The sequence below is a fragment of the Sinocyclocheilus grahami genome, unplaced genomic scaffold, assembly GCF_001515645.1.
Source record: "Sinocyclocheilus grahami isolate Dianchi unplaced genomic scaffold, SAMN03320097.WGS_v1.1 scaffold16.1, whole genome shotgun sequence".
Classification (NCBI taxonomy): Eukaryota; Metazoa; Chordata; class Actinopteri; order Cypriniformes; family Cyprinidae; genus Sinocyclocheilus; species Sinocyclocheilus grahami.
This window is the reverse complement of record NW_015505195.1, coordinates 4,137,463-4,157,588: the sequence shown is the minus strand read 5'-3', so window position 1 is coordinate 4,157,588 and position 20,126 is coordinate 4,137,463. Positions and strand designations below refer to the sequence as shown.

Genomic DNA, 20,126 nt, shown 5'->3' with positions numbered 1-20,126 from the left:
ATGACCTATATGATTAAGTAACTTAGTACAAAGTTGTTGTTAGTATTTGGTTGTATAGTGGTATTCAAAATTATGAGATCTCAAAGCTCAGTAAGTGACAGTTCCATTACCGTCCGCCAGGTAGCAGTGTGGGTTTTTTTATTAAAAAGGGTTCCATCCAAGACAATTTTACATACGTGTGCCAAGACACATTTGACTATCGTTTGATAGTGCTTTGCATTAAAATTTCCCCTAAATTAAAAAAAATCAGAGAAGAGTACAAATATAACTTTTTCATTTGTTGGTATTTATAACCAAGTGGTTATAATGAGTTATCAGAAGCATTTTGTTGGAACTTACCATATTTATTGAATTTTTAAATTCATCAATTTGAGTGCAAATGGTCCAAAACAGAAAGAGGGCATGTGGTATAGTGTTATTAAATATGCTCTAGCATGCATACATCTACATACAATACCAATAATAGAAAACTACCAAAAAGTGCCCATGTGCAGGTTTGTCGTCATGCAGAGGGGACACACAATTAATGTAGGATTTAGCCAAAGTCTCAATAACTAATTTTAGTGGTACATTTATACGAATATGTGTAAACAAATTCTCTTTGGATCATTAACACAGCAAACAATACAGAAACACTATTTTATCATAAATTGCCACAAATAGTGTTTTAAATTAAGGACATTTTGAGCACTCTCTACATTTATCTTACCATAAAAAAAATTCTGGATTGGAAGTGGATTTTTTGAAGAGTCAATCTAATCTGATAAAACAGATCTTCATCTTGGTCTGCTGATACTGACTCACTGTGCTGCCACAGTGATGTATCTCGGTTCCATGTTCCCAAAGTAGGACTTCTCCCATTCGCTCATGAGGTCAAAATGAAGAGGCCGATCACAGAAAGTGCAGGAGGCCATAGCTGGTCCATTCAGCGGCAGTCCAACCTCCTGCCAGACATCCAACAGTTTCTCTGTCCAACATAAAATATGATTAAAAATTCAGATACAAATCATTACAAGTTTAAAATGTAACCAGATCTCATTTTCTTAAAGCTGGATACAGCAATGCCAGATGTCAGAGTATTGCAGAAAATGACATTTCAATTCTGCTTAGTGGCGCTAGCAGTACAGAAATGAAACCTTTAAAGGTGACCTATTATGCCCCTTTTTACAAGATGTAAAATATGTCTCTGATGTCCCCAGAGTGTGTGTGAAGTTTTAGCTCAGATCATTTTTTTATAGCTTGTTAAAACTGCCACTTTTAGGGTATGAGCCAAAACGTGCCGTTTTTGTCTTTCCCTTTAAATGCAAATGAGCTGGTGCTCCCGGAGAAGAGGGCGGAGCTTCAAGAGCTCAAGCTCCAGCAATACCGGTGCTAGAATTTGCAAATAAACACACTGTTCAACTCGCTGTGAACTTGTTTAAGGGGGTTCTATGTTAAAACGGCAGTGTCTGTCAACATTCGTGGGCGGGGCCTGTGGCTAATGTGACCTCACATTAGCACCAAGTCGGAAAACAGGTAGTTGGGAGACACTGCTTATGATTTATGGGGATTTAAAAAAAGGAGTGGGTGGATTTTTATCATTATAGGGTGGTTGTGTACATATACTGCCAACACGCATTTATGTCCAAACACCATGCAAAAGTGAATTTTGCATAATAGGTCCCCTTTAAACTGCAAAGAAATAGAGTTTACCTACTTTGCATGACCACTCACCTACAAAGTAGTTCATCATAATTGGATTGTGGAAAGGAGAAGGAGCCAACCGCAACAGCTCTTCTCCGCGAGGCACTGTAGGGTAATTTATGGCCTGCACATAGATGTTGTGTTTCTCCAACAGAATATCACACACCAGAGAGTTTTTTGCTGCATTTCCAACCTGAAATATCAGATTTACGGTGCAAATATTTATACCTGTGCAGACAAAGGATTTCATCCAATGTGTTTTAATATTTAATAACTAGAGTGAATAGTTCGCCCAAAAATGAAAATCATCACCATTTATTCACCCTCAAGTCGCTAGAAATCCATAAGACTTTGGTTAATCTTCGAAACACAGATTAAGGTTAATCTGATTAAGGTTACACTGAAAGTCCAGGTAACCAAAACTTAGAAGATCCAAAAAGGTCATAAATGCATTATAAAACGAATCCATATGAATCAAGCAGTTCAACCCAATTCTTGTGAAGAGATACGATTGCTTGCTACATATCCATAGTGCGCAACACATATGGTAAACACAACAGCGCACGCTAGAATGAACCTCATTGCTCTATGTATGTGGGTCAATCATTGTTTAGATAAATAAAAGCTTAAATTAAATCTGTTCATTATATAAAGCAATCTTATCTCTTCACAAGACTTGGATTAAACCACTCAATTCTTGCAATGTCTTTATGACCTTTTTGGATCAATAGAAGGACAAAAAAAGTTTGATTAAAAATACCTTAATTTGTATTTTGAAGATTAACCAAACTCTCATGGGTTTGGAATGACATGAAGGCGAGTAAATGATGACAGAATTCATTTCTTTTTGGGTGAACTATCCCATTAAGGACATAATGGTTTTTGCAAACACTGACCCGTATGGGAATGATGTGGCTGGGGCAGTTGACCACAGGCAGTCCAGCATCCAGCAGCAGCTGTCTCATGTGTTTGACGTTTCTCTGATGGGCTCTGCGCAAAGCTTGGCCTTCTGGGCTCTTCAGCACACGCACCGATTCCAGAGCCCCCGCCAGCATCATGGGAGGCAAGGAGGTAGTGAAGATAAAACCGGCGGCGTAGGAGCGCACAGTGTCCACCAGGGCAGCAGTGCTGGCTATGTAACCACCCACACAGCCAAATGCCTTACCTACAGATATTTCAAACAATATCAGCAAAATTGAGAGGCAAGAACACAGGTGAACTTACACTAACTAGTACTGAACAGAATCACGCACTTGACTGTATCTGTCTTACCCAGAGTTCCAGAGACAATATCGATCTTGTGCATGACGTTGTCTCTCTCTCCTACACCTGCTCCATGAGCCCCATACAGTCCGACAGCATGGACCTCATCCACAAAAGTCAGAGCTCCATATTTATGTGCTACGTCACATAGATCTTCTAGAGGGCAAATTGCACCTGAAACAAATTGAGTTATTTTTCAAGTGTAGAAATGCACTATTATCAGTTGACAATGATTAATTTATTCCACAAGCCAAAGTGTCTGATAAAAGAGTGGTTGCCAAGATAAAACAAGTAGGATTAATGAATCCTATTGAGGCAACCCACTCCACGTAAAATACAAAAGCATATATTTGGCTATTGATGTGACTTTTTATTTAGTACTATTTATTTAGTAGGTGCTTCATTTTGCATGTATGCATTTGACACATGGTTTCATTTAAAGTGACTGTATTTAAGTATTATACATTATCAGTTCATGTATTCCCTAGGAATCAAACCCATGACCATGGTGTTGCTAGTGCCAAGCTCTATTTTACAATACTAAGAAACAAACTCTTTTGAGTCAGTTACGTGATAGCTTCTTCTACTTACCATCCATTGAATGAACAGTCTCAACAGCCACAATTTTAGGTGAGAGTGGATCTGAGCGGCTGAGCAGCTCTTCCAGATGACTGGCATCATTGTGTCGGAAAATGAAGCGTTTGGCCCCACTGTTCCTGATGCCCTGGATCATGGAGGCATGATTACCCATGTCTGAGTAGATCTCACAACCTTTGCAGAGAGAAGATGTTTTAGAGGAATTTCAGAAAAGACATTTGGGGTCAGTGAGATTTTTTTTTTTTTTTAAGCAAGGATGCATTAAATTGGTCAAAAGTGACAGACATTTTGAGACAAATCTCAAATAAACAAAGTTTTCAAAGAATCCTGAAAAAAATGTAAGGCGGTTTCAACAAAAATATTAAGCAGTACAACTGTTCATTACAGATAATGATAATAAATGTTTTTGAGCAGCAAATCAGCATATTAGAATGATTTTTGAAGGATCATGTGGCACCTAAGACTGGAGTAATGGCTGCTAAAAAATTCAGCTTTGCCATCACAGAAATAAATGACATATTAAAATATATTAAATTATAAAACTCTATTTCACTGTATTAATACTGTATTTTTGATCAAATGATTTTTTAAAGAAAAAAATCATACTGACCCCAGACTTTTGAACGGTTGCGTATATAGAAACATTTTTTTTTTCAACTTTTCTTTTTATTTAATGGCAGTATAGTCAATATAAAACATAAATTAATTCATTAATTCACACATTCATTAAGCACAGGCAGTTCATTTTGTTTTGTTGGATACCTGGGAGCATTTTAGCCAAAGTAAAGAGGGTGGAATCATTGGCTACAAAGCAGGAAGAAAAGACTAGTGCTCCATCTTTCTGGTGTAGACGGGCCAGTTCACTCTCCAGGGCCACGTGATAGTTACTCGTCCCAGAGATATTTCGGGTGCCACCTGCTCCTGCACCATGCTTCTGCAAAGACTCTCTAAGAAATGTCAAAAGGTTGTGATTACTATGTATATCCAAAAGCAAACAATAAGAAACTTCAAAGTATACAGTTTTATCATATTGTGAAATACACATACAGTATTTAACAATACTTATAAGTTAGTGCATTTTGCTGCACCTTCATTTGTTCTTCTCTATGTATAATAACATATGATGGCAAACATTTATTTCATTGTCTGTTTTATGTACTACTGACCCTATGGCCTTGACAACGCGGGGATGTCGACTCATGCCCAAGTAATCATTACTGCACCATACAGACACCTGGGAGCCCAAGCGTCCAGGGATGGAATAGTCCTCAGCAAAAGGGAAAACCTCTGCAAAACGGTTCACCGTCTTAAAGATACGGTAGGTGTGGTCATTCTTCTTTTCCACAATCTTCTGAGTGAAGAAGTCATCGTAGTTGAAACTGGGTCTGGCTGAATTATTTAAAAAGCAGACGGGCAATCACCAGGCAGTAAGTGAGGAAAAAAGACTTAATAAGTGTTGCAGAGTATACTACATTTCCAAAACATGGATAGATTCGATAATTTACTTAACATGCATTATTCCTCATTATGTCATATTACTATTCCATTATTCCATTAGTTCACACAGATATTTAAAAGAAAAAGAAAAAGTTGTACCTTTTGGCAGTCCAATCAAATAAGTAAAAAAAAATAGATTGATATTTGGTATTTTCTGAGAGTGTATGGTAGTATTTTACCGTAAATCATTAAGAAAAATGCAGTCAAACTCACTAAAGTTGTCCTGAAGAAGGTGTGTAGGACCAGTAGACTGATGACTTTGCAATCCACTGAACAGCGAGCTCATCAAGCCTGAAGAAAAAGGGCATCGATGTGTCAGAAATTCATCAAACAAACACAAAATTCAGTATTTATTGCTCTGTTTTCGCACTAAATTCACTTTCAATGTTAAAACAGAGTGAAAATCAAAGTGTTTTGTATTTAATGCCATCGTTGAAGTCTTATATTTTCTTTAAATTACAGGCTACGCACATTAACTGCCAAACCATGATAGCTACAAAAACCAAAAACTACAATTTTCCAGTTAGATGTTGTTTTCTAGTACACATGAGGCTGTGTGAAGTTTCATCTGTAATGTGATTGTCTGAAGACTAGCTTTTGTTACATCAGCAATCTGAGTCATCATCTGCTTACTATTCACAGCTGAGGAGTCTCTCAAATTGGAGTTAAATGGTGCAAATTGTAGAGAGGAGAATGTTCTCCGAGCTGTGCGTTATTATGTCAAATGCATCCAACCCATTCGCAGACAAAAGAGCCTCTTCAGCAGTGAACTAATTATACTGTGGTGGTAAAAAAGAGACAGCTAGATGATATCTGCTTCTTAAGCAACATATAAACATTACAGTTAGCACTGTTTATATAGTCCATGAATCTATCACACTGAGAGGGATTGTTTTACCAGAGGTGTCTTGATTCTCAAGATTGGGCTGGACATCCTCCTGCACTTGTGGACTGGCTTTAACTAGTCCGATCTTAGAGGAAACGAAGGGACAGCTCTGGGACATGGAGATTGCCACCTGAGTGGCTGTGGTCGCCAACTGTCGCTTTGGCTCCTTATGAAGGAGAAGGCCTGAACACAATAAGAACATGAATATAATCAATATATGAAGAGAATCTGAGATACTGACTACTGACTCATTTTAATTACACAAATATGGATTTTTTTAGTCATATTGTACCTGCTGGTACCTTACAGTTGCATAGTACAGAAAATGCAAAAAATAACAGGATTACCTTTTTCCTCAGAGGATTGGGCTTTTACAGAGATCTGGTGGACAATGATCGGACATTGGTCAGCCAAGCCAAAGTATGCTGCCATATTCCTTAGAGAAGGGCCTGGAGTGGACTTCAAGAATGGGCAGTGATGCAGAAAAGCAGACATGATTTTAACAGCTGTAAACAATGGAAAAGATGGTCAGTGGGGTCATTTCAAATTTAGGCTATAGCTCTGAAAAAAAAAAAATTTCATAATGTAACAACATTGTCAAGCATATTTATGAGAAAGATGCCCAGCTAAAATAATAATTAGGTTACGTAATACTAATAATTAAGTCCTTAAAGAGCCTCTAAAGCGACCCTGATCTAAATTACGAGCAGTGGGGTTCAGGGCGCGCCGGGCTCCTAGGCGCGGCCGATAAAGCGCTTTATCTGGAACCCACAGGCCCGTGCTTTCCTCAGCACTCCGTTCTCAAAGTTAAATAGCTGACGTCATATAAATTGATAAAGGCTAGATTATACTTACCGAAAAGTATCAACCCTATAAGACGAAGTATTATTACAATGGCCAACAAAAACATTGCGTTGTGAATTTTCGAATGTGTAAACTGAAAGTAGATAATTCCACTTATATTAGGCTACAGTAAAGATGACAGTTGTTAATTGTCTATAACAACAAACTATCATTTATTATAAAATATATTATAATATTATGTTATATAATAATTTATTATATTATAATATAGGTTATAATAATCACACACACACTCCCATACAGTGTTGGGGGTAACTCATTACAAGTAACGTGAGTTACGTAATCAGATTACTTTTTTTCAAGTAACTAGTAAAGTAACGCATTACTTTTTAATTTACAAGAGAATATCTGAGTTACTTTTTCAAATAAGTAACGCAAGTTACTTTTTTTTCCAATTTATTGACTGACAGCTCTCCTGTCCCCATGTTGAGAGAAATCAGATGTTACTGTAGTTCTAAAATAAATATGAATATGCATTAATTCATCTCACTCACACACACACAGATTCAGTATTCCTCAAAATGAATAAAAATAATGCAACTCAGAATATGCAATAATTAAATGTTAAACAACACAAATATCCTTTATGTATTTAATCCCATTCTATTAAGCAATGTCTTTGCTTCTGACCTTCAGTTCAACCATAATAATAATAAGCACAAATTAATCTAGACAAACATCCGTGAGTCTTTTTTTATTGCTGAAGTGTGTTGAAATGTCTTCTTCTGCAATCTACTGTACAGACGTAAATTTCATTTCACTTTTGGTGTGAAAAGGCTTTTATATTTGCCAAAAAATAGAACTTTTTTATTTTAAAAACAAACAAGCAAGCCCTGTCCAGATTTTAAAAGTAGCGCAAAAGTAACGTAACGCATTACTTTCCATAAAAAGTAACTAAGTAACGTAGTTACTTTTTTATGGAGTAACGCAATATTGTAATGCATTACTTTTAAAAGTAACTTTCCCTAACACTGCTCCCATATATCTTTCAGAGGTCTAGTTGTGGCAGCAAGATGTGGTTTTTCTGACTATTTCTGTGGTCTGATTACATTCAACATCACTTATCATCAGCATATCAACAAAGGATCAGAAAAGAAACACTTTTTATATTTTCATCAAACAAAAGAAAGACGTTTAAACGACTTAATCCTTATTCCCGAGACTGATCTTCTGTCTGTTGGAATAATGTACTAATTTACATGACTGCAATTCCCATTTCCAGAGTGATGTATTACCTGGATTAGCCTAGAGCCTATTCGTTGTAAATGTATGTGATACACATTGTTCAAATTTAAATATCCCGTTAATATGATGAGAACATTAACCTACCTGTTGACCTGCACTGAGGACGAACTTCTGAACGGCACCCGACACTCAAACGAACAGCGGAGGAATTGAGCCCGTCAGTCACTCCACTCACACCCTAAAACTGTGAAGTGTGCGTGACTGCGGGACGTAATCTCACACAAGATAAATCAATTGACAAAACTGCACTATTATTCACGCGACTGTTTATTCTTTAATTTGGAAGATATCATTTATTTTATTTTACTTTAAAATAAAAAGTCATTGCGATTATATTTCAATTGAATACAATTTCCATTGATTTGTGTAACATTATAGTAAAATCATAGTAATGCGTTAAATAATATTGACACAAGACAAATAATCAAATGTTTTATTTTGTGCAAAGCTGGTGAGGCTCTTCATTTCAACATATCAGCAATAAATAGCAATAAATTGATGATTATTTCTTTGATATCAACAGTATTAGCCCTGGTCGCACAATAAATAATTCAATAGACACATACATAGATAGGCATGCATTATGTCTATTAAAACCAAGATCAGCATGTCCTCACCTTAAACTGCATTCTTTTATGATAGATAAGATAAAGAAGGAACGTTTTATTTTCCTGAGCAAAAGTTATGTTCTAAAGTTACGAGTCATTTTTAGGCACTTTGACTTTTAAATTAAAGCTATATGAACTTTAAACACACTTCTATACATTATGCCATTTACACTTCCCAGATTCAACTATAGTGACATTAGCATTTCCTAGTTCATCATAAGATTGGTCATGATATTCCCCATCATGTTTCCTAAATCATATCAAGCCACGGCATCAAGCTTTCAAATACCTTAACCAAAAGCTGCCTTTTAAAAAAATGTATAATGAAATAAAAATGTATGATACTATAAATATATACAATTTGTGAATACTAAAACCATGCAGGAAATCAAAGGCCACTCAAAGAATGACTATGTAGTCAGTAGTGCTTTTGTGAGTGTAGATCCAATCCGTCTATCCGTTGAACACAACTTTTCCACAGCGGGAAAGTACACCAGCATCACAGGATTACATTATTGCTTCTACAAAGTCAATGCAAGGTTATTTGGAGAAATTAGGGCTTGAAGACCTGAAGATTTCCTCCAGCAGCACTAGGAGGTGGAGGCATCCCAGGGTTTGAGCCAGACTGAACATCCACAAAACCCATCCTCTGCCTTCTTTTCCTCTGCTCGGTCATCTAAATGAACAAATACACAACCATGATTTTATATACTTGAGAATATAAAATCTGAGAAATTAATTCATTTTAATATACCAGCATTATTAATGCTGGACAAACAGTGTTTACATTGATAAATGTACCTGTTCTTTCAGCTCTGATAACTGGCTTGTGAGTTGCGTGACCACTTTCATGGTAGAGGTGAGACGATCCTGCAGGTTCCTCATCTCATTCTGTTCTCCATCTCCCTCAGTTACAACCAGAGACATGGCCTGCATGCGTGGGAACCAATCCAGGTTCTTATTCTAACAAGAGGTGACAACAAGACAGAATAAAAACCCATTGGAAGGTGAAACAAGAATTAATTAAATAAATTAAAGATACTAGAACTAAACTAAAAGGTTAAATTCAAAGTATTAATAAATACTACAACAGTATATAAATAATACTGAAATAACGCTGGTAATTGCTGTCAATACATAAAATGTGACCAGTATCCAATCAACTGGAATTTTCCTTTTTTTTTTTATTTACCTTTATCATAAGGGCCACGTAGCTCTCTGGGCCAGTGTAATCGGTCCTGTTTTTCTCCCGTACCAGCACAATGAAATAGAGGTAGTGCCAGATGTTATGCTCAAATTTAATGTGTTCCTCAAAGGACACCGTCTTATTATCAAACTTGTCCCTCTCAAGACCTGTTGAAATACAAATACAGATCAATACAAAAAGTTTCTACAAAAATAAACTGCACAACTTTTTTCAACATTTACAATAATAATCATTTATAATAATAATAATAATAATAATAATAATAATAATAAAACTGGCGTAATGGCCGCTGAATATTAAGCTTTGCCATCACAGGAATAAACTGACATTTTAAAAGATATTCAAATCTGATTTTGTACCACAAATGAAACAGGTGGTCTTCAGTATCTCCTCTTTCTTTTGTTTTTCACTACGCAGGTCAGCAAAGGTGTCAATAATCACACCAAAAATCAAGTTGAGAACAATGATGATGACTATGAAGTAGAAGAGAAGGTCGTACACCACACGACCAGGGAACAAAGGCTCCTGTAAGTTGAACAACATTGTAATAGTTTGGTTAGGTTTTGTATTCATATATGTGCACATTTCTATCAGGCTGTAGGTCTCCATACATTTTTAGAGGGTCTGCGCAGGACATCTCCCACACCTCCTCCGTTCCTCAGCCCATGATTCAGCACCGTAACGATGCACATTAGAAGAGTGTCACATGCTCTCTCTGTGTTGTCCTCTTCTTCTGCAAAGACATAAAAAAAACATTCACAGCTGAGTTCTGATTCCAATACAATAATATTAAACATTGTTTTTAATGCTAAACTCACCCTCTGATGGTGCAACCAACCCAGTTTCCTCTGTGCACTCCACTCCATCTGCACTGCAGCTGCTCATAGAATTATCTGTACCTGCTTATAGGACAAGAAACGCCATTAAGCCGGTCAAATTGGCATCAGTGAATAATAAATGGTATACTGTAATTCAAATTTATCATAAACGCTGGATTTGATGGCTTTCTGCCAAAAAACTAAGAAAGAAAGATAAACAGAGGTGTATGCAATTTACCTGTATCTACGCTAGCAAGCCGGTCGACTTCCATGATGAAGTCATTCCTGAGGAAAAGAAAGCCCACAATGGAGAACAGGTAGACCAGGATGATGGCCAAGACAGCGGTGAGGAGAATAGAGCGGCCGTTACGTGTCACACTCTTGATGACATTAAAGAGCGTCTCCTCACGGTAGATCAGATCAAACAGCTAAAGGGGGTAAAAGAGAAGTGAGAAATGATTAGCAGAATATGCATGTCTTTCAGTCCTACAAAATCACGTCACCGTTTCTCAATTTGTTTAAAAACTATTATATTTTCACTGGCGAGTACAGTATCTCAGTTTTATTTATTCACCAAAAAATCCTTTTAATGGCATTTGGTGCTTGGCAAAAGTTTTGTGGCAAATTTACAATACCAAGGATTAAAACATTGCAGAAATGCAAAAAGTAAACAAAACTTGGGGTCGATCTGTCAATTTTTAAAGGTTATTGGAAGAAATCTCACCAATGCTGGATTTATTTAATCAAAACACAGTAAAAAATAACAATATTGTGAAATATTATTACATTTTTTTCTATTTTAATATATTTTAAATTCTAATTTATTCCTGTGATGCCAAAGCTGAATTTAAAGTCATTACACCAGTCTTCAGTGTCACATGATCCTTCAGAAATTATACTAATATGTTGATTTTGTACTCAATTATTTATTATTAAAATGTTGAATGTGGTGTAAAATCATGACAGTTGTACTTGCTTAATATTTTAGTGTAAACTGCATTTTTTCCCAGGACATTTTATGTATTGAAATTTCAAAAGAACAGCATTTATTTGAAATGTTTTGCAACAATGTAACACTTTTAATGCAACCCTGCTGAATTAAAGTATTAATTTCTTTTTTAAAATGAAAGCAAAACAATAAGTTTAATCGGTAGGTAGTGTAAGAGTGATTAAATAAAATTTTTAACACCCACCAATATGCTGTAGAAGAGCTCGTGGACAAAAAGCCCCAGCGTGCTGGTTAGCACATAGGCCAAGTGATACAGGAACTCCACATCCATCACCATGGCTTTGTAGCCCATGATGAAGGTGCCGTTGTTCCCCACAAAGCTCACCACAAACACTATCTTATTGATCAGCTGGTTAAAAAGAGAAATTCTGAATTAAATCCATTCGTTTTTATTTAAGCAAACATACAGTATTATGGTATGCAAGACTTACATTGAGAGCTCCTAGCAGGATGAGAGATGGCCCAATGCCGAAGTGATAGATGCAGCGCAGGGTGATGGCGACAGTGAGGGACTGGAACCCATAGCGCTTTGATAACAGGCCCAAAACAGCCAGTCCAGCGAAACACCAGAACAGCATAAGCAACAACGAAGCATCGATGCTACCTGGAAGCAAAAGAAACTGTTAAAACTACATGGAAAAGCAATTTAGAAAGCCAACTGTTGGTCCATAATTGTGTGCTTTGAAACTGATGGTAAATGTAGCATTTATTAATATAATACAATGAATTCACTAAAGTTACCAACAGATAATGCACATATAAACATACCAGAATGACCAGAGTCATGTGGGTAGAACAAAGCGATGATAAGATTGACGAACACAGCCAGATTGAATGATATGGTGCCCCAGAGAGACATTCGACGAGAGAACCAGTACAGCACAGGCATGCCTAAAACATCACAATAAGCCTGTTTTAAGGACATATTTATAGCAGTTTGAACTCACTAAGCCACAACACCCTAGGCACAATACTTACTGCGAAGTTTTTTCTGCCATTCCATTTCATTGTGCAGGAAAGAGGTCTGCTCGAAGAAGTGTGTGACCTTGCTGCCCTGCTCGTCCTGCTCTGTGGTGGCAAACACACGGACCTTTGACTCCTCCGTAAGGAACTCACAGATGGGGTGAACAGGAAACACAATCTGCTCCATACTACGGTCCTCCCGCACAATCTGCATGTGACATGCCAATGGAAATTATTTCACAACTTCTCAAAATTTCAGATTAATTTTAATCACATTAGCCACAACATTTATTTTATATTCTGCATGGAGACATTAGCAGAGCAGAAATTACTATAGCAGCATAGATTACAACAAACAAAGAGAAATTATTATTTTTTTATTACCTCAATCTGAGCCGTTTGACGGTCATAGTACTCTAATGGATCCTCCTGTTGCTCCTCCTGCTGCTTGTTCAAGTTGAGCTGCAATAAACACAAGCAAAAATTTTATGTCTTACATACTGTATGCATGTTCTAGGAAATATTGAAAATGTGCTCCTAGTCCTAAAAGAAAAATTCACAAGTTACCATAGAAGAGATGCTTTCCTCTCCTTCCTCTTTTGTCTTCTTCTGTGGTTTAAGCAGTGTGAGGAGCATTTTGTTGTGCCGGGCAAGCTGCAAAAAAGAAAAAAAAAGAAAAAAGGTCTTTGCAACCAAACTGCCAATAATAATAAAAATAACAACAACAACAATAACAACAACAATATGCATATTATGTTTTTCTTGTTGTAGTCTATTGGTTGTTTATTGATTGTTGTGTTAAAATACAATTAAAACTATTAAAAATCGTAATATCAGGTATTGGACACAAAATCAAACAAAATAAAAATAATCAGTAGCAGTTGTGAAAACCAATTCTCCAAATACAAAAGTATATATTTATGATGCAGTGGTCTACCTGTAATCCCAGGATGTAGATGTTGTGTCCAACTTCAAGTGGTGAAACTTCTCCCTCCTCATTTTCAGCCTCTTGCTGATAAGCCTTTTTTATCACCTCCACCTGAAGACATACAATACAGTACTCAGTAATGTCAAAATACTACTGTTACACTTCATACACATAATACACAAGACACAGCAAAACTGACCAGTTCCCGGGGTCGAAGGTTAAACAGGATCCTCTCTGCATTCTCACTGTCATGACGACTCTCCATCAAAGCGAGCAAGAGCTTAGAGGCATTGTCCTGACAATAATCACATATAAGTAACGAAGAACATGATTTATTTATGATTAAAGTAGAGCCTCTGTGTCAGGACTGTATCCTCACCTTGAGCTGCAGCACCAGCTCCATACGGTAACGACAGAGAGGACTGATGTCATTCAGAATCAAGGCTGTGATTATGTCAATACCGTTGCACTCATGAGAGACAATGCATGTCTTCAGACAGACAAAAATCAATTAGAATTTCATTAATTACATTTTTTCCTGAATTAAAAAAAAAAACTAAAACAAGAGTTGCCAGTTAATTAGTCTCTGTCAGCAAAAATCATTTTAAAAGAAAACAACTTTGTAACAGTACTTTGTTTTTATAATAGATATCAGCTTGTGTGCTTTATAATAGTTGGCAAGTGAAGATCTATCTGAATCTGGTGTTTCCTGGTTCTCTATTTCTGAATCTCCTAAGGATTCATTTTATAATTAAGTACTTTAGTACTTAAAGTAAATTCTCAGCCATGGATTAAAAGCATCTATGGCCAAAAATGATTTCGTTAAAATAATGCCAGTATTAGTAATTGATAATCTCACCTGGTTCTCGTGGCATGGTCCTTGGCAGTACTCTGTGAGGGTCTCCAGGGTCTGTGTGATCAGCTCCACATTGTTCTCATTGATGTAAAGGCCCAGCAGACCCAGCCCTCCTGTCGTGCTGCCACACATGATGTCCAGAAACTGGAGTGTCTCACAAACCAAGTTATAATTTGCTTTATTGCTCTGACAGCGAAGAAAATTCTAGGGCAAAGAACATGAAATTTATTCAATGAACAGACAATAATATAATAAATTATAATTGTTAAATTTCTCAGAAAAAGAAAACTTCATATCTTCACCTTGCATCTCCAATAAATGTATCTTGATTTAAGAATTTTTTGATATTTGCATTGAAAAACAAGACAAAAATACTGAGGAAGAATTTTTTTGCAGTGCATGCAACATTTAATACCATGACTTAAATGTAAGACTTTCTGCTCTGATTTAAGACCTTTTTAAGGTCTTGATTTGTGAAAGGATGAATTAAGACTTTTTAAGGCCTTTTTAAGGTCCACTGAAGCCCTGATCATTCTCAAATCATGCTAGATGACATGATCATCATAGCTGATCCTAAGCTGATTGTTAATCTAGGGTTGTTCAGACCTGAAGATCGTGATTGTGGTTCTCACAGAGCAGCTGTAAAAAGCGCAGAATGGGCTTCATGATGGTGACAGAGGGGCCCATTTCTGTATCTACTTCCTGCTGCTCAGGTTGAGGTGGCTGCTCAGGTTGGCCAAAGGAAGGCCCTGCACCTATAGGAAACCATTGTTAGAGTCAGCAATGAATGTAGATTGAACTGTTTAATTTATTAGAAATGTATACTAAATATATAAGATGTAGCATAACTTAAATTTAATAACAAAATCATTTTGTCCCATATGTCTGTTTTAAGATGAAGCAAGAGTGCACTTCATACACTTTTTACAAATTACCTGTGTCAAGATCTTTGTCGTCTTTGGCTTTATTGCTCATTTCCCCCACATTGACAGAGATTGTGGATTTGATGTCCAGCTGAGCGTTCTTCATGCGGTCATTTAGTACTTTAAAAAACTTCTCCGACTTGTTGTCTCCCATCATGAGTTTGTAGAAGGAGTTCTATTATAAACAAGAACCGATTTATATATATGTGTACTTTTCCTTGATTATAAAGCTATATAGTTACGGAAGCTGTTACCCCACCTGGATCTCTGTGTTGCCTCCTTCCAGCAGACAGATGGCGAACTGAATGCTCTCCTGAAAGATCTTCTCATTCTTAGAGCTGGTTATGAGATCTATGAAGAGTTTGGTGCCACCTTCTTTGTCCAGGCGACACTGTAATGCTGCAACTGCCAGCCAGTCTCTTTCTCCCTCTCCACCTGAATATACACACACACACACCACAAAGAATGTTTTGTGCTGATCCGGTTAGCAATTACAAAATCAGTCAAACCAGTTTGCGTGATATTCCTTAATTATTCTATGATTTTTCATCAGTCATTTAAAAATTACCTCCTCCATGATCAACAAGCTCTGCTTTTATGTTCTTTTTGTTGTTGTAGAGGTAGTTCTGGAGCAACACCTTTCTTAAGGCAAAGCCCTGCAAAGGACAGCAATATCATTGTTACATTAAATCAATTACAATGACCAAAGAACCCAAACTAACCCACCCAAAAATAAAACTTTTGGCATTAAAAGACATTTCCAGAAGTTTCTTTTTACTCTGGAAATAACACCAAGCAATATTCTAGGTTAAATACAACTGTCCACAGCATCTGTGACACACTGTAAATTAATTTCAACTCATTCCTCATTTTGTAAAAATAATGGATAAACTTCAGGTTACGCAATCCCACGAATGAAGTTTTTCTCCATGTAAAAAAACAACAATTTTATGTTTCTAAAATATTTCTGATGATTTAGGAATACACCTTAGAACAGAATGTGACTTGTATTCTGATTATTATATTCATATTTAGTATGTATTATTTAGAATATACTTTTAGAATATTAAGTTAAACTAAGAATATATTTTAGAATTTTTAAAATGGCATGTTACAATTTTTAGAACGCTACATATTTAGAATGTATAAATGTATTTTATTTTTTTACTTCATACAGTTAATATTAATATGTTAATTTGATCATTTATATTTGAATGAGAAATTGTTTGATTACATGGTGATATTAAAAATATTATCTAATCTCACCTTCTCATCAAAGTCCAGCTCACGAATGAGCATTTCCTGTAGAGTTCTGAGGACTTTGATACAGAGCTTCTCATCTGAATTCATGAGGGCTTTTGTGTGCTGGATCAATCTGCACAAAGAAAAGGTGATGATGACGCACCCTCACAAATAGTAATATAGCATTATGCAACATCAATTCTGTGTTTATCTGACTTGAGCCATAACATGCATGCTGAAAGTTTTATGGTAAAAGTCCCAGTTTAGACAGAAGTGACTCACTTAGATATGAAGCCTCCTGATTCACAGCGTGATCGAGCATCTGTGCCTTCCAAGAACAACAGCTCAGGCTGGTGTAGCACATCCACGAGCACTGACAGCTCTGCATTAACCAACGGCATCACACGATCCTCCAGTGTGTTAATGATATCCTAACAGAACAGTGTTACACAAACATTAATACACTACATGTACTGTATACATTATTATTGATAGAAATAACACTCAAACAAACAAACTATTTAAGTCTGTATTGGGACATATGTTACAGTCCTGGAGTGTCATGCACAAGTTGTGTAAGACTTAAACAGAAGTATTTTTGACAAACACCTTTTTTAATAATAATTTCTTTTGGAAGTCACTTAACTCCAAAATCTGAAAGGATTTTAAATATGCATTCTTTTTCAGATACACACACACACACACACACTCACCTGCAGTTTCTCTATGATGTTTTTGTAGTCCCAGGGGTTGCTGGGAGCAGCAGCCCGTGTGAGGCGTGACAGGCTTTTGTTGCTGTGACTGGAGCGGGACAGTGTGAGGGCGTTAATGTTACTTAACATTATATTAACGTGATTCTCCAACTCTAACGGCAGAGGGATGGAGCGACTCTTTGCTGTGGGGACAGTCAGGTAAACAAATAAGTTGTCTGGTCGTACTTCAAAAACCTTTATTGCATATGAGAACTGAAACTCTTGCCACATTTTAGGCCTGTAAAATAATTGTTTTTAACTTAAACTTTTTTTTATCCATTAGAATGCATCTATTTTCTTAGAAAGCAAGTTGACTTACTTGTCACTGCCAGAGTTCTGATGCAGGACTCTACTTGGACTTTTTGTTGTGGCTGTAGCCAGGGACAATCTAACAGACGCATAGTAGACTGTAGCAGCTGCTTTACAATGGTGTGATGAGCCTGAATGAGACAAAAGAAAGAGAAAATGAGAGGGAGAAGAGAAACCTGGAGAATTAAATGTGAACTTATGAAATCGGAAAAGCATTTGTTATGTGATATGATAGACGTTATATAACAGCTATAATATTCATCGTATTATTCCTCCTGTAAAGTTATCTTCTTCTCTAAAAAATAACTCATATATTCAGATTTCAGACTTCCGTTCAAAAGTTTGAGGTCATTAAGGTTTTTTTTTTTAATTATTATTCAGCAAAGGCATTACATTGCTCTAAAGTAAAGGCTTTTACATTATTACAAAACTTTTTTTTTTTCAAAGAAATACTTTTATTTTAAACTTTCTGTTAATCAAAAATGTATCACAACTGTATTAAGCACTGATAATAAGAAATGCTTCTTGAGCACCAAATCAGCATATTAGAATTATTTCTGAAGGATCATGTGAGACAATCTTCCCCAAACTTTTGAACAGAAGTGTATTTACTTGGAACATATTCTAAATGTTTTTTGTCAATTCCTTTGACTAAAATGTTAAGTTTTTGTAGTTTTGTTTCACTAAATTTCTAAAATGCAGTTTTTTTTAAATTAACACACGAGAAAAGGTTCAATCCAAAGATCTGTGCTATTCACAATGAATAAAGGCTGATGTGGCAGAGACCAGAAATAAGACTTTGAAAGAATATTGATGCCTCACCTCTGTGCTTGTGCTGTTCTCTGAGAAGGGAGAGCTGAAGAAGGCATTTATAGTGTCTAAAACCACTTGAATCACATACTTCTCCAGCACAGGGTCTGACATGCGCTTCTCACGGTTGGAGCACACCTGGAATTCCAAATAAACCAAGTTAATGAAACTCTTTATTCTTCCACACGGCGTCAGTGGTACAGCGGACTCACCCTAGCCATATCTACAGTGAAGTTGTCAAACAGCTTCCAGATGTGGTTACTGGTGTAGATCTCTTTCATCTCCACTTCTGTGTCTACATAGCAGTGGTTCACAAAGTTTACATATGCAATTTTCACCTGCATGACACAGAGGAGACTCCTAAATTTTCTGATACACTTTATGCAATATGCTTTTTTTTTATCCCCAAGCACGTTCATGCTATAAATGCTCATGTAATTTAATCAATTAACTTGCTCTTGTAACAAACAAATATAGGGAGGCTGAACATAATCTTTCAGGATAAGTGGAAAAAAGATACATGGCACATTGTTTAAGAATAAGCGCTTTCATTTCATGTTTACCATCCATCATCTGATTACCTCTGTAATGCAGTCTTCATGTGTGATTACTTTCACCATGTCCTCCAGGGGCAGCAGAGATGTGCACTTGATCTCAGTGTAGACGTTTTTGCCCTCCGCACATGCAGCCAGCAGCTCTACCAGAGAAATATGGTACCGGAGAGGGCTGTCGTCCTTCACCCCTTCCCTAGACTGTGTCATCAGTTCCACCATGGTGTCAAATGAGGTGTCATCATTGTAGAAGACGACCACATCATCACCCGCACTTGTAAGCTAATGGAGAAAAAAAGATGTCATCTGACACAGGTCATGCTAATCAGTCTTTTACACTGTATATACCATCAGTTGAATGGACCTTTCCTTGAATTCATTATATAATTACCAATAAATATCATAAAATGCTAAAAAGAAATCTTATAAAACATTACACCAACCATATACTAAATAGAAAAACCTACAAATATATCCCATAATATATCTCAAATTAGCACTTTGATATTTAAGATCTTAAAGTAGTTATACACTATTTCTTAAAATTATTACAAATGGTTAAAATGAATTATGCTGTTCAATAAAACAAGGTTACTTTATTTCGATCACAATAACAAACCTCTGTCATGATCATGTCTTGACATTTCTTGACATATTTCCCCTCGGCCTTAATGATGGTGTGCAGAAAGTTGAGGTACTGAATGTGGCGGCCATGTGTGGCCAGACAATGGATAAAATGATGCAGCACAGACTCGCTGATCTCAGAACAAAGCTGGTAATTATTACTGAAAATGTGCTGCATTGTTTCTGCCTCTAGGAGCTGAGAGAGACAAAACAAAAACCAGAAAAGAGAACCCAATGCAAACATGATAAGCATCTTAGGCTATTTTAAGCATCATGCTTTGCACTCACCCCAGGGGTGAGAAAGAGGTTGAGGTGTTTATGGAGGAGGTTTTGATTCTCCAGGTTCCCAGTGCAGAACTTCTGTAGGAACAGGTGCGTGTACTTGATGATCTCATGCATTTTGGTGTCATTCTGTTAAAAAAAAAATCATGCGTTTAGTGAGGGACAAGCCAAAGACCATGCTTCACATCTACCACAGATTTTATCTGCTT

General features: G+C 36.5%; 2 protein-coding genes across 4 annotated transcripts in view; both read right to left on the bottom strand.

Moving 5' to 3' along the window:
• Nucleotides 1-328: 328 nt before the first annotated feature.
• On the bottom strand, nucleotides 329-8,205 carry LOC107549233 (5-aminolevulinate synthase, erythroid-specific, mitochondrial-like). Its single transcript, XM_016230241.1, has 11 exons — nucleotides 8,120-8,205; nucleotides 6,274-6,432; nucleotides 5,939-6,109; nucleotides 5,254-5,331; nucleotides 4,710-4,932; nucleotides 4,306-4,490; nucleotides 3,538-3,717; nucleotides 2,956-3,120; nucleotides 2,580-2,848; nucleotides 1,714-1,876; nucleotides 329-967 (listed from the first exon to the last, which is right to left on the bottom strand). The coding sequence occupies exons 2-11, from the start codon at nucleotides 6,419-6,421 to the stop codon at nucleotides 801-803; spliced, it is 1,749 nt and encodes a 582-aa protein (XP_016085727.1). The 5' UTR covers nucleotides 6,422-6,432; nucleotides 8,120-8,205; the 3' UTR covers nucleotides 329-800.
• Nucleotides 8,206-8,459: 254 nt separating this feature from the next.
• The window catches only part of itpr3 (inositol 1,4,5-trisphosphate receptor, type 3), a 28,199-nt gene continuing 16,532 nt past the window's right edge, over nucleotides 8,460-20,126 (bottom strand). For 2 of the 3 annotated variants that reach the window (XM_016230216.1, XM_016230230.1), the window contains 30 exons: nucleotides 19,924-20,046; nucleotides 19,631-19,831; nucleotides 19,042-19,293; nucleotides 18,673-18,798; nucleotides 18,473-18,598; nucleotides 17,661-17,781; nucleotides 17,303-17,484; nucleotides 16,872-17,020; nucleotides 16,614-16,722; nucleotides 15,916-16,003; nucleotides 15,607-15,782; nucleotides 15,360-15,522; nucleotides 15,031-15,179; nucleotides 14,428-14,628; nucleotides 13,948-14,058; nucleotides 13,768-13,863; nucleotides 13,578-13,679; nucleotides 13,208-13,294; nucleotides 13,025-13,102; nucleotides 12,656-12,848; nucleotides 12,446-12,568; nucleotides 12,109-12,281; nucleotides 11,862-12,026; nucleotides 10,907-11,096; nucleotides 10,669-10,752; nucleotides 10,462-10,583; nucleotides 10,210-10,375; nucleotides 9,836-9,996; nucleotides 9,445-9,606; nucleotides 8,460-9,319 (listed from right to left, as the gene is read on the bottom strand). In XM_016230216.1, the coding sequence (XP_016085702.1) occupies nucleotides 9,197-9,319; nucleotides 9,445-9,606; nucleotides 9,836-9,996; nucleotides 10,210-10,375; nucleotides 10,462-10,583; nucleotides 10,669-10,752; nucleotides 10,907-11,096; nucleotides 11,862-12,026; nucleotides 12,109-12,281; nucleotides 12,446-12,568; nucleotides 12,656-12,848; nucleotides 13,025-13,102; nucleotides 13,208-13,294; nucleotides 13,578-13,679; nucleotides 13,768-13,863; nucleotides 13,948-14,058; nucleotides 14,428-14,628; nucleotides 15,031-15,179; nucleotides 15,360-15,522; nucleotides 15,607-15,782; nucleotides 15,916-16,003; nucleotides 16,614-16,722; nucleotides 16,872-17,020; nucleotides 17,303-17,484; nucleotides 17,661-17,781; nucleotides 18,473-18,598; nucleotides 18,673-18,798; nucleotides 19,042-19,293; nucleotides 19,631-19,831; nucleotides 19,924-20,046 (4,302 nt within the window). In that variant the 3' untranslated portion in view covers nucleotides 8,460-9,196. The remainder of the gene's footprint in view (nucleotides 9,320-9,444; nucleotides 9,607-9,835; nucleotides 9,997-10,209; nucleotides 10,376-10,461; nucleotides 10,584-10,668; nucleotides 10,753-10,906; nucleotides 11,097-11,861; nucleotides 12,027-12,108; nucleotides 12,282-12,445; nucleotides 12,569-12,655; nucleotides 12,849-13,024; nucleotides 13,103-13,207; nucleotides 13,295-13,577; nucleotides 13,680-13,767; nucleotides 13,864-13,947; nucleotides 14,059-14,427; nucleotides 14,629-15,030; nucleotides 15,180-15,359; nucleotides 15,523-15,606; nucleotides 15,783-15,915; nucleotides 16,004-16,613; nucleotides 16,723-16,871; nucleotides 17,021-17,302; nucleotides 17,485-17,660; nucleotides 17,782-18,472; nucleotides 18,599-18,672; nucleotides 18,799-19,041; nucleotides 19,294-19,630; nucleotides 19,832-19,923; nucleotides 20,047-20,126) is intronic. The other variant, XM_016230222.1, reaches the window with a different exon arrangement.